The sequence below is a fragment of the Bicyclus anynana genome, chromosome 23 (assembly GCF_947172395.1).
Source record: "Bicyclus anynana chromosome 23, ilBicAnyn1.1, whole genome shotgun sequence".
NCBI lineage: Eukaryota > Metazoa > Arthropoda > Insecta > Lepidoptera > Nymphalidae > Bicyclus > Bicyclus anynana.
In genome coordinates this window covers 589,436-607,144 of record NC_069105.1, presented here as the reverse complement: position 1 = coordinate 607,144, position 17,709 = coordinate 589,436, and the positions used below count along the sequence as shown (strand labels likewise).

Below are 17,709 nucleotides of genomic sequence, written 5' to 3'. Positions count from 1 at the left end.
AGCGCAAGACGTGACGTTGCACTTCTCAAAATATAAAATGCACTTTTTCATAAGCAGGTATATATGTATAATAAAGTAGGTACCACAAAATCAGAATACGGGCGTAGAAAAAATTAAAATGTTGGAAACCACTGGGCCTAATGCTTTAATAAAATAAACAGGCACGATATTTTTTCATCTGACAACACTCGATTCTCGGGGCAACGGTAGGCAAGATGATTTATAAACAAAAATGAGCTTACAAAATGCCAATAATTGTATTGAATTTTGAAATAAAAGTATTATCAAAGCTTTAAATAGTGTAAAGCTCTCTATAAACTACAAACACAATATAAAATAATTGTACGCGATGGCTTCTATAAGCCTAAGGGACCAGAAACTCGAACAGCAAGTAAGAAAATTCCCACGAAATTATAATTTAAGAAAATGGATTTATTCTATGATAAAAACTAGTAAAAGTGCTTTATTTATGTATTGAATGTGTTAATTTGTACTAAGTGCCAAGTTTTGTATAATTTTAGCGTCAAATAATGGAACAGAAGATGAAACAAAAAAGGCAGAATTCTGGTATGGTCCAAGCGAATGATCTTAGGGTAGGTTCTGCAAAGCGTCCTATATCTGGAAGTCGGTCAAGAGAACTCCATGGTAATGTTTGAATTCATCTTATTTCATCATTTATTTACTTATTTTTAGCGTGTGTTGCATGGTTGTACCCCTATTTTGTTTTTGCTAAGTATGCATTTTATTTATTTTTTTTATAACAGGCTATGATGGTCCGATGCAATTTCTCATGTCGCCAGTAAATCCAGACCAAGTCATTCCTCTCCAAACAAACAGAATGTCAACCTATGACGGTAAGTATCATTTATTGTTCTCCCATATTTGACATAGTACATTTTTAATATTAAAAAAATAGTGATGCTTAATTTAATTACCTATATTTATTTTTATTTAACTACTAGATGTTTCTCAGCATGAGTTCCAATGCAGTAAAATAAGTTGATCCTATAACTATTTACCGAACTTCAACTTGTCCATAAATGGTTTAGGCAGTAGCAAGCAGATTATGCCACATTAACTTAATCTGAAGGACAAACATTAAACCAACATTGCATATGGGGTATCCCATTTTTAAACAACAAAATTCCAACAATTTTTTTATTAAATCTTATAGTAATGGGGTTTTAATTATGAATTTTAAATAAAATAGGTTTTGGTAAAGACTGTTAATAAAGAGTTGAAATGTCACTATAAACCCACCATCCTGCTTAGGAGCTACATGGTCTAAGCTCCTGTAAGTAGAAAGTCCTGGCCCTGTCGTGAACTGATAGTGATGATGAATGGTGATGGATTGTACACTATTTAAACTGTAGTCAAATATATTGATTTCCCAAACTACTAATATGATGAATGTTTGCCGCTATGAATGTCTGTTTATGTCAAATAATTTAAGTTAAAACTTTGATAAATCAAATAGCTGGTTTTCTTTTATTATCTTATTATTCCAACTCTAAGTTGTGTAACTTTCCCAGAAATGCTTGTAATTTAATTAACTTTTATCAACCTGATAATATTAATCCTGTATCTATGTATCTGATAATGTTAATCTGTATGCTAAGCGTATAATTGAGATAAATAGCTGAATGGCAATGCTGATAAGACCTAAAAGAGAATTGCTATAGTTATACTTTTAATTTATTAGTAACTAGCTGACACCCTGCGGCTTTACCTGTGTTGTTCTTGCCACTGTGAGATACAGGGATAGAATATAACCTATGACATTCACAATTAATGTAACTTTCTAGAGATAAAGGAATATGCAAATAGGTTCAGTGGATCCAGAGATCTACAACACCACAAACTTTACCTCTTTATAATATTAGTATATATGAATAATCGATTTTGCTGTTTTATATTTGCTCTTCTTCGCAGAACCTGCCTTCCCATATGGTAGTAGTATAAGCAATTAGTCAAATTTGGAAATACTGACAGTATACAACCAGAAACGTCATCTGTAAAATCAAAAGCCTTAAAATCTTCAAAACTAGAAGCTGAAAATCTTCTAGTTTTGGAGATTTTAAGGCTTTTGTGTACTTTTTGTTGTATAATTTGTCAGTATGTTGGGCCATTTAAATTTATTAAAAATACTGTTTTTATTTATTGAATGTAAGTGCCAAAAATTTAAAGAAAACTGAAGGAAAACAGAACTTTTATTAATTTTAATATATCAATGTGTCTGTCTTAATATAAATCTCGAAATTTGACGAGGATGTAGTTTATAGATAGTAGTCGTACGATAAGAACGGTTTTTGCGACGGGGCCGAATTAAGGAAGTCTACAGGCGGACGAAGTCGTGGGCGTCCGCTAGTCGTTTTATATAGATAAAGTGTGGATGAATCATAAACATAGTGGCACAATTTTTTATCTATACTTATTACTTAACAAAGTCCTACACCATTTTTCAAGTAGGTCTCACCACTATATGATTAAGGAAGATTTTGGTATACAATTTTCCTAGGTTTTGTGTAAAGTAGTAGAAATATTTGACAACAATAATTATTGGAAGTGGCAGAAAAAATTGAGTAGCCTGGCAGCATTATTGAAAACACTGCCCATTTGAGATTATATAGCAAAAACAATGCATCAGGGGATATTCTGCTTTGATAGATGGGTTCCACATAGGCGTAGTAGTGGACATCTGCTTGTAAATAAATAAATAAAATTTTCATGGAAGTGATTGTTTCGTCAGAACAAACGTTAGGTGTATAGATGAGTAATTGTTACCTATACTTTAACTGTGACTCATGCTTACTGTTCTTTGTTGATCCAGTACAATCATATTGGACTTGACTCAATCAAAGTTGTTACACATACAGAAATATGATAATGTTGGTAGGTAAGGTTGGTAGTGTTCTTTGTGAGAGCTAATTTAGGAAAGTACTACCACTGTATCTTTTTTTGTCACCACACAACATTCCTGTGTTATGGCTTGAATGGTATGGATCTTAGTGAAATTACAGTTCTTGTTGTCCCATGTTCTTGTCTTCTCAGTAGTTTTGTCCGTCTAACCAGTAGTAGAGCCATTACAAACAGACAGACTTGTAAACTAAGCCAACTTAAAATAATAATATTGTAAACTAACGAACGCAAGCGACATCGTCCGCCTGGCTTTCAGTCTTCCACAAATCCGGAATGCGGCAACCTTGGATTTTTCCGGGATAAAAAGTAGCCTGTGTGATAATAATCCAAAGTAAAATCTATTTTTCCAAACTTCAGTCAAGTCGCTTCAGTAGCCACAGCCCAGGAACAAACATACACACTTACACACACACACACACTCTTTCACCTTTATAATATTAGTGTGATTGCTTTAAATCGGAAGTAGAAAAACTATGTACGAGTCTCAGGGAATCATTGAAAGCAGGGAAACATTGAAACCAAACACCATGAAACTGAACCCAGTTTCATGGTGTTTGGACCTCAATACCACAACCCTGAGCTCCCATATTGAAGTCCTGTAATAGATGTTTTTTTTTAAATTCTTTTACAAGTTAGCCCTTGACTGCTAACTTACCTAATGTAAAATGATAATGCAGTCTAAGATTGAAGCGGGGTTACTTGGGGAAGAGTTATCTGATACCTCTGACAATTTCTACAAAAGGTATCAGGCGTGTAGATGGGCCGATATTATAATGCTAAAATACAAATCGTTACAGAACTTGGCAATCAAATAGAAGTGCTAACAGTCGGAGATGATGTTGGGGAAGGCAGCGGTGAGGAGGAAGGAGAAAGTGTGCCAGTCTGCAGCATGGGACGCGACGCGAGCACCGATGACGTATGTGCTGATGCAGCGGTCGCGCCTTTGCAGAACAGAGCGCAGAGAGACAGTTCTCCTAGCCAGGTAAATGTTCTAGATCTTGAGAAGGATATATCTACAATGGTAGTAAGGAAAAAGAAGAAAGTTAGCCAGTGTGCAGCATGGGGCGCGACACAAGCACCGATGTCGCGTCTTTACAGAACAGAGCGCAGAGAGATAGTTCTCCTAGCCAGGTAAATGTTCTAGATCTTGAGAAGGATATATCTACAAAGGTAGTAAGGAAGAAGAAGAAAGTTAGCCAGTGTGCAGCATGGGGCGCGACGCATGGGCCAATGACGTATGTGCTGATGCAGCGGTCGCGCCTTTGCAGAACAGAGCGCAGAGAGACAGTTCTCCTAGCCAGGTAAATGTTTTAGATCTTGAGATGAATGTATCTACAAAGGTAGTAAGGAAGAAGGAGAAAGTGTGCCAGTGTGCAGCATGGGATGCGACGCAAGCGCCGATGACGTATGTGCTGATGCAGCGGTCGCGCCTTTGCAGAACAGAGCGCAGAGAGACAGTTCGCCTAGCCAGGTAAATGTTCTAGATCTTGAGAAGAATATATCTACAATGGTAGTAAGGAAAAAGAAGAAAGTTAGCCAGTGTGTAGCATGGGGCGCGACGCAAGCACCGATGACGTATGTGCTGATGCAGCGGTCGCGCCTTTGCAGAGCAGAGCGCAGAGAGACAGTTCTCCTAGCCAGGTAAATGTTCTAAATCTTAGAAAGCATATATCTACAGAGGCAGCGGGCGTCGCTAGCCGATAAATAAAAATATGCTTTTTTTAAATATTGGATAGACGCAGGTGTTACTTTGCGGACGTTCATCATGATTATATAATGATTTATTTATATTGCTATCATCCGCAATCATCCTCTACAACGTGCAATTGCAAAGACTGTCTTTGCAATTGCACGTTGTAGAGTCAACATCTGCTGAGGATGCTCTGGTTTCGGGGTGAAACGTACGTAGAGAGTATTTTGTCGGACTTGGGTGACGTCGTCGCATGGGTTCGTCGACTTTTCGCGGATGATAGCAAAATAAATAAATCATTATATAAAAATAAGCTTTGTGCATTCCTTCTTCATATAAATTCAAACTATAGGTATACCGAGAATTTTTGCAACTCCTCTCCATGCGCGTGTCACACTTAGTATCTTATATTCTGAATTGAAAAACAAACATATACGGGAATGTACTCAAATGTTGTGATGACGCAATCGGCGTCACTATGTACATTGTTGGTAATTACTGAGTAGGTGTTCTCAGACATGTATGCCTTGATATTATAGTTGGCACGTACACCTCACAGTGTACTGAATAAAATATGGGAATTTGCTAAAGAGGTAAAGTTTGTGAAATTGTAGAAGTTTCCTCTGATCTACTGAACTGATTTAGAAAATTCTTGTACCAATAGATAGTCATGCTATTTGTAAATGTATAGGCTATATTATATCTCTGTATTCCCACGGGAACGAGAACTAACGCAGGACGTCGTGTTAGTTTATTAATAAACAGCTGCCGTAGGAAAGTAAAGCATTTTGCCGCGAAAACAATTTTGACGTAGTCAAGTTTCAATCCTACTAATATTATAAACGCGAAAGTTTGTATGGATGTTTATTTATCTTTAACGCCGCTACTACTTTAGTCTGGATTAACACATAGGCTACTTTTCTTCCCGGTAAATCCATGGTTCCCGCGGGATTTGTGAAAAACTGAATTCCACGCGGGCGTCCGCTTGTTGTGCATAAATTGACTATATTATATTTGAAGATAATTTCATTGTAACTATCTCTTGTTGTTTATATTTCCCCATATTGTAATGGATAAATGTATAGCATATTTATTTTTTTATCCGGGAACGATCGTAGTAGTCATAGTATAATTTCCTGTTAAATGACGTAGGCTACTAAGGTTACGTATTGTTTACTCATGAGCCATGAGTTTTCATTATCTGTAAATTTTGCATTGGCACTCTATTCATGAATGCAATAGCAGGTCGTAGTAAATTGTCTTGGAAAACTTTGATAATTCTCGGAATTTATATTTACGTGATATTGTGTTTATTATATTAATACGAGTATAAATACCTACAGTAATTTTACAACAATGAAGCGATTGTATTTGGTAAGCTTTTGTTTATTCTAAGTTTAATGTTGTCATCTGATTTCCGAAGTTCTCCCGAAAATATCTGTTTATTTTGAATTTAATATGTAGGTATGTGTGGTTGATGTATTTCTGTGTGATTAAATAAGAAATGAGGAGACCCGCAGAAGAACCATAGCCATCAAAGGTACCTATAGCTCAGAGCCGATCGACATTGTGGTTCCAAGGTGCTGGTATGGCGACCCTGCATCGGAAAGTGCAGTGAGAAGACCCCGCATAGGTAGACTGAAGACCGCAAGCAGGTTACAAGGAGCCGCTGGATGCTGGCGGCTCGAGACCGTGGTCTTTGAAAGTCCATACAAGAGGCCTTTATTAATTTTGTTGATCTCTTTCATTTTTGATTTAATCACGCAGAAATACTCCGTTCCCTTTTGCTTAAGAGTCCAAAAGTTTACCATAATTATTAACCTATATTCGGCTCGCTGTTGATAACGAGACTCCTCCTAAAATGAAAGGGGTTAGGCTAATAGTCTACCACGCTGGCCCAATGCGGATTATCAGACTTAACACGCGTAGAGAAGGTATGGAAGTTTCCTCACGATGTTTTACCTTCAGCAATCCCTGACGAGTCCTAAAGTTAGCGATAAATATATAGAAACAGTTGGATTTTATGTCTTATTATATATTTCCAGACGGCAGAAATCGAAGGGTCAGTGGAAGGTGCTGTGGAGACGTTCGTAATAACTCCCGCTAAACACGGCACGCTCTACAAGTGCCGGATAGCGCGCGACAGGAAGGGCATGGACAGAGGGTTGTATCCCACGTACTTCTTGCATCTCGAAAAAGATTACGGGAAGAAAGTGTTTTTGCTTGCTGGTAAGCACATTTGAAATTCTAAACTAAACTGTTCAATTACCTAGACTTCTTTAGTATTAATAATATTAATACTAAAGAAGTCTAGTTATAAGTCACACTCATACGCACGACACACAGCCGCATACACACACACGCACGCACACACACAGCCATACTCGCACTTTCACGCATGCATGTATTTACACACACACACACACACACACACACGCACTAACACATGCACACAAAATTAATAATTATAAACTTTTTTTTAGTAATGTATTTTTAAGATCTTTGTAAAAATTCTTTTGGATATTGTATGGATATTGTATGTAGCATATGTACCCAGGGAAGTCACTGGCCCTTAAGACACGGGCTTACCTAGTTTAAGGGCCAGGACGTCATTGCTATTTATGTACTGAGTTTATTCAAATAAAACAATTCTTATTCTTATTCTTAATTAACTAAATGCATTTGGTAGAGAAATATACTTACCTCATTTAGAGTTAATCACTTTAGATACGGTTAAGGGCCTTAATTTGTAAACACAAAATATTACATACTTGAAAAGTATATAAATAAATTTAAAGACCCATACTAATTACTTATTGCTCACTATTAAGACAACAGTGCGATCAAAGATATGCTCGTGAAGAGAAATTAACAAATATCAACCAATTATGGCGAAACCGGAAATATCTCTATTTCTTTCAGTGCATGGTACTTACATAGTACTGGGTACATGGTACTGGGACAACTTTGTCGCTACTGGTCGACATTTTGCCTGTTTCTCTTCACGAGATATGTAGTTTGTCGAATTTTAAGCCTACAGGCTATCAGGAGAAAACCCTAGCCCTGCTCTGCCCATAACGGCTACTAATTAGTCTGAATATCCCATAAGCATCTCATGACCTTTTTCTCTACTCCAGGCCGCAAACGCAAAAAATCAGCGACCTCAAATTACCTGATGTCAACGGACCCGACTGAGTTGACTCGCCAAGCGGACAGCTTTGCGGGCAAGCTAAGGTCCAACCTACTCGGCACCGCGTTCACAGTATATGACAATGGCAAGGCGTGGCGGAAGAACCACAGGGACCCGCCTCGACACGAGTTGGCTGCGGTTGTATACGTAAGTTATATGATACTAGCCCCGCATACTTCCCGTTCCCGTGAGTATGCGATGCTGAAATATGGATTATGACACTCAGAAATAACGTGGCTTTCTAGTGGTGAAAGAATTTTCAAAATCTGTGCAGTAGATCCAGGGATTACCCCCTATAATACCACAACCTTTACCTCTTTATAGTATTAGTATAGAAGTATAGATTATACTAACCGAGGTCTGAGGTTCATCCACAAAAACTTGGTGTAAACTCCCATCATCCCCTATTTACACTTGGACGGATTTTTTAAAATTATTAATCAATACCCTTACTACTTACACATTTTCATGAATATCACTTTGAGAAATGTAAGGCCTGACACAAAATATACAAGCAAAGGATATAAAAATATCACCTTTTTATCAGCCTTCAAAGTAAGTCAGCTTCCATCTTACACTGCATTATCATTTATCATCAGGTGAGATAGCAGTCAAGGTCTATCTGGTCTTACAATAAAAAAATATTCCATATCAAACCATATTCGGCTCATTGCTGAGCTCGAGTCCCCTCTCAGAATGAGAGGAGTTAGGCACCACGCTGGCCCAATGCGAATTGGCAGACTTCACACACGCAGAGAATTAAGAAAATTCCCTGGTATGCAGGTTTCCTCACGATGTTTTCCTTCACCGTATGAGACACGTGATATTTATAAAATGCACAGAACTGAAAAGTTAAAGGTGCATACACCGTACTGGATTCGAACCCACATACTCCGGAATCGTAGGCAGAGGTCATATCCACTGGGGTATCACGACTCAAAAAAAAGATATGTCATTGAAATCGTGATTCGAATTGACACAATTTTCTCCTTTATTTAACTGTTTTAAATATTTTTCCAGGACACAAACGTCCTAGGCTTCAAAGGCCCCCGGAAAATGACGGTCATTCTCCCCGGTATGACGCCGGACCGTCAACGGGTTACAATAGCACCCCAAGATGACAGCGAAACCCTTCTAGAACGTTGGAAAGGCCAGAACCTGGACGACATTGTTGTATTGCACAACAAAACACCAGTATGGAACGATGAGACCCAGTCATATGTGCTTAATTTCCATGGAAGAGTTACCCAGGCAAGTGTTAAGAACTTTCAGATAGTCCACGATTCGGAGCCGGACTATGTGGTGATGCAATTCGGGAGGATATCCGAGGATGTCTTCACTATGGACTTTAGATATCCTTTGTGCGCTTTGCAAGCGTTTGGGATAGCTCTCAGTTCGTTTGACAGCAAATTAGCGTGTGAATAACTTGTTTATTGTGTTTTTGGGTGACCACGTTTGAGTTTCTGAGGCGATTGTACATGTAACTTTTCGCAGTTTAGTAATAATACAGTTTGGATTATATTCCTAGCGATGTGACCTGCTGTTTGTCAGTGGCGTGCACTTTATAAATGCAAAAATTCACAGCCTACCTTGAGAAAACAATATTTTATGTATAACCACAGAATACATAATATCACAAGCATAACGCCTACCCTAATTAAAAACTGCACGTTTTATAGTATAGCCAGAATACGTAGAAACAGTATCATATAGACTGGATCAACAAGTGACACATAAAAACAGTTAAGGAAACACACTTTGAATACACACTTTATTTTGGTATGTTTGAGTGTTTGTACCGTTTATAATTGCCGAAATCTTACTAGGTAAGTACAACAGTATAATAGAATAGTTGGCACTATTTGAAAAATTTTCCTCGACTTTTTAAATCAAAGTCACTGAGAAGTGTAATATCACAATGGCGTTCTATAATTTTTTTTGTAATGTTACCAATCTCAGGTCGACAAACTCTATTTGTACAAACCAAACAAATAGTAAATCGCACTGATTTTCCGAACTGTATTATTGTTAAACTGTGTTAATAATAATTATTAACTCAGTGTGAGTTATAATTTTTTAAGTCGTTTTTAGTGTAGATAGTATTCACAATCATGTTTGCTTAAACGCCATTTTGTTTTAGTATTGTTTTATCTATGTTGGTTGACAAAATATCACAAAGTTACTACAGAAATTGTATAAAGCAAAAATTGAGTATTTCATTTTTCTTTTGGGTAAATTAAGAAATCTCGTTTATGTCTTTACAACCTTATGGTTGTGGTGGACTTTTTTCGAAGCAAAAACGCACACATTTTAGTTTTTGGTGCTTGTGACAGAGTAGGTTGTGTTTTGTTCTAAAATATCATCGACCAGTGATCGAAGTATTACTTTTAAAGTATTATAAAACCTGTATATGCCCAGACCTTTGCTAATTTACAAGAGCTGAAAGTTTGTCAGCCCACTCTCATATCAGGGGCAAGTTTTGGTATAGCATTCCATGGATTCACAGTGTGTTCTAAAATTTGTTAGGATTCTTATAAAGCAGCTTTGGATACCCGTTCTAATATACTCGTACTTCTTGCTGCAGTCAGGGCCCGATCCAGAAATATCGCCGCTCCGAGCAATGATACATTTTGCCGACCCTTACTTACATTCTCCAAAAATACTTTTTTTATCCCATTTATTTATTTTTCCTTTTTTTTAACTATGTTAATATAATATAAAACACTATTAAAATTTATGATAAAATATTTATTATTATAATATATTAGTAGTTATATAGAGCCGTTCAAATGGCTAGAGACTGTACTTGATGGCAAAGCATTGTCTATCTAAAGATAACTCTCTAAGATGGTCACGATCCTGTCATGAGAGGCCAACTAGAGAAAGAGAGAGAGAGTTGAAAGAAATCAAATAAGTCAAATAACTCCATTTTGCCGCACTTAATTTTTACCCGCCCCTCATTATTGCCGCTCTGGCAAAAACTCCCCCCACGGGATCGGGCCCTGGCTGCTAGTGAGGTCTTCAAGGTCTTTAAGCATGTTATAGAAATATTTTGCTGGCATTCCTCTTGTACCCACTTCTTTGGCTTACAGACAAATCACATAGTCATTATTAATTGTTTTATTTGTCACATAGTACCTTAGCCTAAAGTATTTTTTATAACTAAGTTGCCTATGGTAGGAGTACTGACAAACTTTTAACTTTTATAAAATATCGAAGGTCTGATCCACACAGCCTTTTAGAACATTAGATGATTGTGTGACAATTCGTAGTGATAATTTAACTAGTTTTAAAGGTCCAAGTTGAAAGTCCAAGGGATTTAAGTTCGCTTTTGAATTAACAGGGTACTGTCCTTGTGAGTTTAGTTTTGTCTAGGACTAAGTTTTGTTAGTCCTGACGCTAACTGGCACTTGATTTGGATTTGCCACAATTATAATTAGTTTTTTTACTTGTTCCAAACCTATATATTTAATAATTAAAAAAAAAATTGGTTTGATATTATGCCCTTGACTTTACCTAAGCCGACGCCCTGCGGTTTTACCCACTTACAGAGGAATTCATATACGTTCTGGGGGCACCCTCAGGGGATCATTCACCTGCTGTGTGTCAAATTTCAATTTCGACACTCAGCGGCTAAATGATCCCCTGAGGGTGCCCCTACAACGACTATGAATTTCACTGTTAGTTCCCGATTCCGAGAGCATACAGGGATAAGATGTAACCCATGACACTTATAAATGTAGTGGCTTTCTAGTGGTAAATAAAATCAAGTCAAGACCCGTACAAAATAGGTTTGTTTATTGTTAACTCAAACTTATTAGGTTATGGGCCCATTTTTTGCAATGTGGTAAATCCAAATTGAATGTTAATTTTATACCTAAGTAAAATTAAGTCAGTGTATTTTGTGTTTAGATAGTGTTAAGACACTTTGAGACATTCCCAAAATTATTGGTATAGTTATGTGGTTAAGTTAGTTAAGGAGATGAAACGTCACAAGTTAGCATGTAAAATTGTGCACTGCGAAGCCTTTGTTAGTAGAGTTACTTTGAACTTCGGCGTCCACATATCCACATCATGCTTATCGGATGCAAAATTTAAAATCCTTTTGATGCAATATCAAACGGATTTTAAATTTTGCGATAGTTAAAATCCGTTCGATGCGGATCAGTGGACGCACTTGTATGACTTCCTATACGAAGAATACTACAATCCGTTTGATGCGATGCGTCCGATACGTACGATACGGATCTGTGGATGCTTACAATTAGTCGCATTTAAGTTTCACAAGGGGAGTTTTGACTCAGAAACTAAATTATTTATGAACTCACTGCTCAAATTTTATGTATATGATAGTGTGTCAGAAAGTTAGAAATATATTTAAAATCAAGTGATACCTTTTCGGACAAATTTCAAGGAGCATATATTATGTTATCGAATGCACCAAAGTCTGGAAAATACTCTGAAAAAGAATAACCCACCACTCTGGTTCGCTACGTTCATAGTTTTGTCTGATTCGCCATGAATATCACATACACAAAATTTTAGTAGTCATGTATAAATATTTTGTTCCAGAGCCCAAAGACCATAAGCTAATACTTGCGTTATTCGCCCAAAGGGATGAGAAAGATCAATACAGCAATTATCTCTTCCTTTAAGCAAACCGTAACAACCGTTTAACAATAGACTATAATACACGCTCCATATTCACATGCGAATCACGCGCGAATTTCGGAATATACCGCGAAACATTAAAATAGTTTCAGGTATTCGCGCATTGTTTTCATAAATTAGTCGAATCTTTGCAGCGCGAATTATAGAAGCAGTCGCGAAAGTTTGCTTAAGTGTTTTACAGATAGCATGGGTATGACAGTTGCCTTATGACGTTCATAATGCGTACTATTATCGTGAATCGTGGCAAACTTTCAGGAGTAAATCGAACTGTCACCGTACCCATGCTCATGCTATCTGAAAAACACTATAATGTGGATCAAATTACAGTTGTTGTCGCATTTCGCGCCGGGATTCGCGTTATGAATTTGCTCAAGGCATCAAGGCCTTTACAACGGATATAGAGGTTATAGAAAAATTCGAATAAGTTGTTGATAATTAAAACAAAGTAATTAATCACGTATTTAGGATATGTCATTAATGATGCTAATTCTGTTTCACACGATACTAAATTAACAGTCTTAAAATAATGCTATCCTTATTCGACGGGAGCATTCTGTAAAGGATGCAGCCAATTTTGGAACTGTCAAATTGGAAATTGTGTGTCCAGTTAGCACCATTTTGTCCCAAATGAATTTACTTGCCTATATTTTATTCTAAACGTACAAATTTTTGTGTCATTCATTAATAATACAAACGATTATGCGTATTTCTTTTGTACTAGTCACTATTGCAAATTTTATTTAGGATAATTATATTTAAAAAAAAAATAGTGGTAAGTGATTTTTTTACTAAAATATATTTAAATGTATCTTTTTTAATATCACCACAATACTGTTTTCAGTGCAAATTGATGATATAATTAATTCATTCTTTATTCGCATTTAATCAATATAATGTAGTAGATAGGGGTTTTACTTATGTATGACTTTTACTGAAAATAACAATCAAAGACCTAACTTAGACTGGGTTTTCAGTAGCTATCATAGTATGTTAATATCTGTTGAGTTATTCCCGGTAGATTTTCTGCTATTATCAAATTAGAAAATTCATACAGTTTTAGCTTCCTTACATTAAATGTGATATTTTTCAATACATGAACTATAAACTTAAACGCACAAATAACAAAGATATTGGTAATTTTGTTGACCGCCCATACAAATCTAACGATCATTATGCACCTACGACGTCATTAATTCGTACCATTTTGTATGGCGCGTTTTTCAAGAATCCGCGGCAGCGCCGCAAATCTGAGCCTTTTGATCGCAGATACCCTGTTACTTTTACTAAATTGCTTTACCTACTAATAGCACACTCCTAATTTAAATACAATTTAAAAAACTGTCATCATCCCTATTCCAGACCCACCCAGTCACGATAGTTTATATTCTAAAAGGTAACTGAAAATAAAGCATGCATAAGTAAAGCCTTAAAGTTAAATCTTTTTTGTGTAACTAATATTGAATAATACATTTTTTTAACTCAATCCAAATATCGTGGCCAGCGTGTTAGAGTTTCTAATCAAATAAATTTGTATATTCTTCATTCTAAAGGTCATAGCTCATTATATAGCCTGGCACTCGTTTTGCACCATCTGAAGTTATGACCGCTTGCAAGGAAAGCAATCCAGTGATGCTAGTTACTATTTTGTGCATTAGAGCCATTGGTTATGGGCTTGAATCAGCTATGACCCTCATTCAGTAAATTATACAGTAGAAACAGTATTCGACCAATATAATACTGTATTGGTCGAATACTGTTTCTACAACAATATTAATATGTCGATTAGAATTTGTATAGTTCTGACAATAATACGATCGCTTTCCAATCATTTTCACTGCCTCACCATCTATTGATGATAATGGAATTGAATTGACTTTTGAATTATTTTGCACTTTGAAAATCATCCAAGTAGGTACGCAAAGTAATCCATGAAGTGAACAATGAAAAATTAAATAATTTAATTTTATTTTAAAACAATAGTTTTGAAAATGCTTTGCTAACGTTTCTTTAATTTACATACACAAATGCACTTATCCTGCCTACCTTAACAAAATCAATGCCAATCCTTCATCATAAACTACAATATCTATATCATAAAGAGATGTAACTTGGAATACATGCATTTCAATTAATTGATTATGAAACACGGCTATAACTCACGTGATATAAGGTCAAAGTATGCCCGACTAGTTTCGAACTCATCCGTTTTGGATCGTACCGCGTTGCAAGAACCAGCTCATAACTAAGGGCCCCGTATGGGTTCGAAAGTAGTAGAGCATATACCTTATATCACGTGAGTTTTAGCCGTGTTTCATTATCAATTTATATGAATAACACTCACGATAGTTTAAATTCTAAAACATGCATTTCTACATTTTTATAGTTGGCTTATATCTGTTATGCTAGTCTACCATATCTACTAATAGTCATATTTTTAACAACGCAATTTACTGTATTTTTCGCTCAACTGATGTCTAAACAAACCATATTCTAAATATTTGTCATAATCTTAGTAGAAAGCTAATTTTCTTGCAATTCAGGATATGTATTTTTTTTCTGAAAACACAATATAAAATATAAGAGTAGAGGAATTAAATGTGTGCCTATATGTAGGATATGTGTATAGATAGCCTAAAATAAAATCATAAATGAATTGTAATATAATTAATAAGCATAGCATATAAAAGCATGACATTCACGAGCTTTCTAGTATATTGTATGAACTGAGAATATTTTTCTTAAATAATGAGCACAAAGAATTTTCATAATAATATCAATTTATGCAGTGAAAGTTATTTTTCACTTATTTATTTTATATTTGACTAAAACATAATAATACTATTATTATATTATAATCACTAGAGAATTTCAATATTATGTAATATAAACAATAAAGAAATCCATACATTATTATAGCACAAAAATTAACGAAAAATAGATATATGTATATATATTATATTAATTGGTGTTAATACAGTTGTACATGAGTTTTAAATTGAAGTGAAACCTTCGAAATAGTGGCATCCTTTTCAAAAGCGCGCATTAAGAAAGGGATGTCACTAATTTTGAGGGAAAGCCAATGAGTCCTAAACTTACGGTCATGGCATAGAATTTGTGTACAATTTTGCACCAATGTGGTAAATAAATGTCTTCACTACGACGATGACGTCATCATATGACATCATTCTAATAATATTACGTTGTTCTCTCTCTCTCATGTGTCTCAAAAATCTTTTATGTCTCTCAAAAATTACGGTCTCATTTTAATCTTAAATGTGTGTAATGTGATTCACATTTTTAAAGTCAAATTACATTTTCATCGTCCTAAAAATGGGTAAAATTGTTTATATTTATCATTATAGTTTTTCTCATACTTTTCATGAAAATCACAATATAAATCGACCTATTTTTTATATAGGTTATGTATTACATTAAGTGGTTTGAGTGTAGTTTTTTGATACAAACAAACTTGTTCACTTAAGCTGTGCTTTCAATTTCCCTTTATGTAAAACGTGGAAATTTGTAGCTATATGTCTCTTTCTCAGTTATTGTATTAGACAAAGGTATGAAACTCGTCCTAATGTTGTGTATATTTACCATGAAAGCTAGACAATGGATGCGGAAACCTGAACCATACCTTCCACACTGAAAATATTTAATACGGGATCAAAAAACCCCGTATTGCATGAGCAAAGTGAACTTTTCACTCTCCTCTCTCATCCATCATACCCCGCACCCCTTGATTGCGCAAGTGAAGACTCATGTTGTAAAATCTCAGCCAATACTGTGAACATGTTTAAGTGTGTTCAAAAAACTTACACTTGGGGCAAAGATATCAATTTTGGTGTATTGTGCCTTTAATAACAAATAGGTTAAATGTTTGTGCCTTTTATTTCCACGTCTACTATGTATTTTGTACCTGAGGCTTTTTGTATATGCTCGACTATCGTAGTGGTACCTGTGTATAGTTTAATGCTTTAACACCCCCCCCTCAATGTGGTAGTTGTATAACTGGTAGTTAATTTAATAGGGGCTGTGCTTTGATATGTGCATAATTATTATGTACCTACCTATTTCCTAAAGGAGGTTCTATTTTTAATCATATGATTTTTATTTTTTATCTAGGTATGTTTTATCATATCTTTTTTTTTTCCTGAAAGAGTACACTTTAGTGGTTTTGTAAACCCATGTTTGAAATTTGGAATGCAAATAAATAATTTGAATTTGAAAAATATTAACTTTTTTATAAACATTGGTAAATTTACTGAATGGTGAATTATTATTATTTTATTAAGTGATATTACAAGATATTTCCCTTCAAAATTATAAATTCACAAAATTATGCACTCTTCATTAAGTAATGAGAATCTAAAAAATACTGCATTATACCCTACCAGTCCCATTACTAGAAAATATTTTATGTCCAGCCCCTAGATATAATATGTATATGTATAGAAGTAGTATTCTTGTATTAGAAATATAAAAGATAAAACAAAATTTGAAAGACAATTGTCTTGCTTCTATAATTTATTTTCTATGGTTAGTTACTTTTTTACTAACTTAATTAAAGGTCTTAGTATCACATATATTAATTGTACAATAAATCAGGAAAAAAATATTAATTCATATCTATCTCTCTCTGTCTAACCCGATGCTTTAAATAGAGAGATAGAGATGAATTTGAAAAAAATTAAATTATGTTCACACTGTCAGGTGTCAGAGGTAAAAAGGGTATGAAAAAAATCGGCAATCAGGATCCTGTTTAGTTCTTTTTTGTTGCCTGACCCATTCTGCTACTTCACTCTACTTTTAACTTAAAACTTACTTTTAACCATAAAAACACTTAGTTCCAAAAATCTATCAGATTTTCTCAACATGGTGTAAATAAATATGGAATTATTATACTGTATAATGTCTTTGCTATGTATTATGTAAAATAATTCTTGTTTTATATGTATAAGATATTCATATTTAAAATATGTAATATTATTTTATTTGCTACAAATTAATATTTTATAATATTTATTGAATATCATGTATGAGGCTCTATTTGTTGCATTTGTCCTGAACACAAGATTGTATTACAATAGTTTGTTTTTAAATAATAAAAATTATAAATATTCAAATGAAGCATTTTATTTTGCTAGATTTCCTTACATAAAAATGTAAGCCCACTTCCATCTGAGACTGCATTGTCACTTATAATTTTTTTCAGATAGCAAGATAGCAAAAAAAGTCT

The 17,709-nt window shown here is 35.0% G+C and overlaps 1 protein-coding gene across 1 annotated transcript; it reads left to right on the top strand.

The window, feature by feature from the left end:
• Window positions 1-171: 171 nt before the first annotated feature.
• On the top strand, window positions 172-17,596 carry LOC112053214 (protein king tubby). Its single transcript, XM_024092555.2, has 7 exons — window positions 172-391; window positions 522-645; window positions 765-854; window positions 3,717-3,901; window positions 6,655-6,838; window positions 7,747-7,946; window positions 8,820-17,596. Exons 1-7 carry the CDS (start codon window positions 350-352, stop codon window positions 9,222-9,224), a joined length of 1,230 nt encoding a protein of 409 aa, XP_023948323.1. The 5' UTR covers window positions 172-349; the 3' UTR covers window positions 9,225-17,596.
• Window positions 17,597-17,709: the final 113 nt, after the last annotated feature.

What these genes read in the sequence shown, in the direction of transcription:
- LOC112053214 (XM_024092555.2), top strand. Translation starts at nt 350, where the DNA reads ATGGCTTCTATAAGCCTAAGGGACCAGAAACTCGAACAGCAA. An exon ending in ACCAGAAACTCGAACAGCAA is followed by an intron (nt 392 to 521) that starts GTAAGAAAATTC and finishes GTATAATTTTAG; the next exon opens with CGTCAAATAATGGAACAGAA. An exon ending in GAAAGTGTTTTTGCTTGCTG is followed by an intron (nt 6,839 to 7,746) that starts GTAAGCACATTT and finishes TCTCTACTCCAG; the next exon opens with GCCGCAAACGCAAAAAATCA.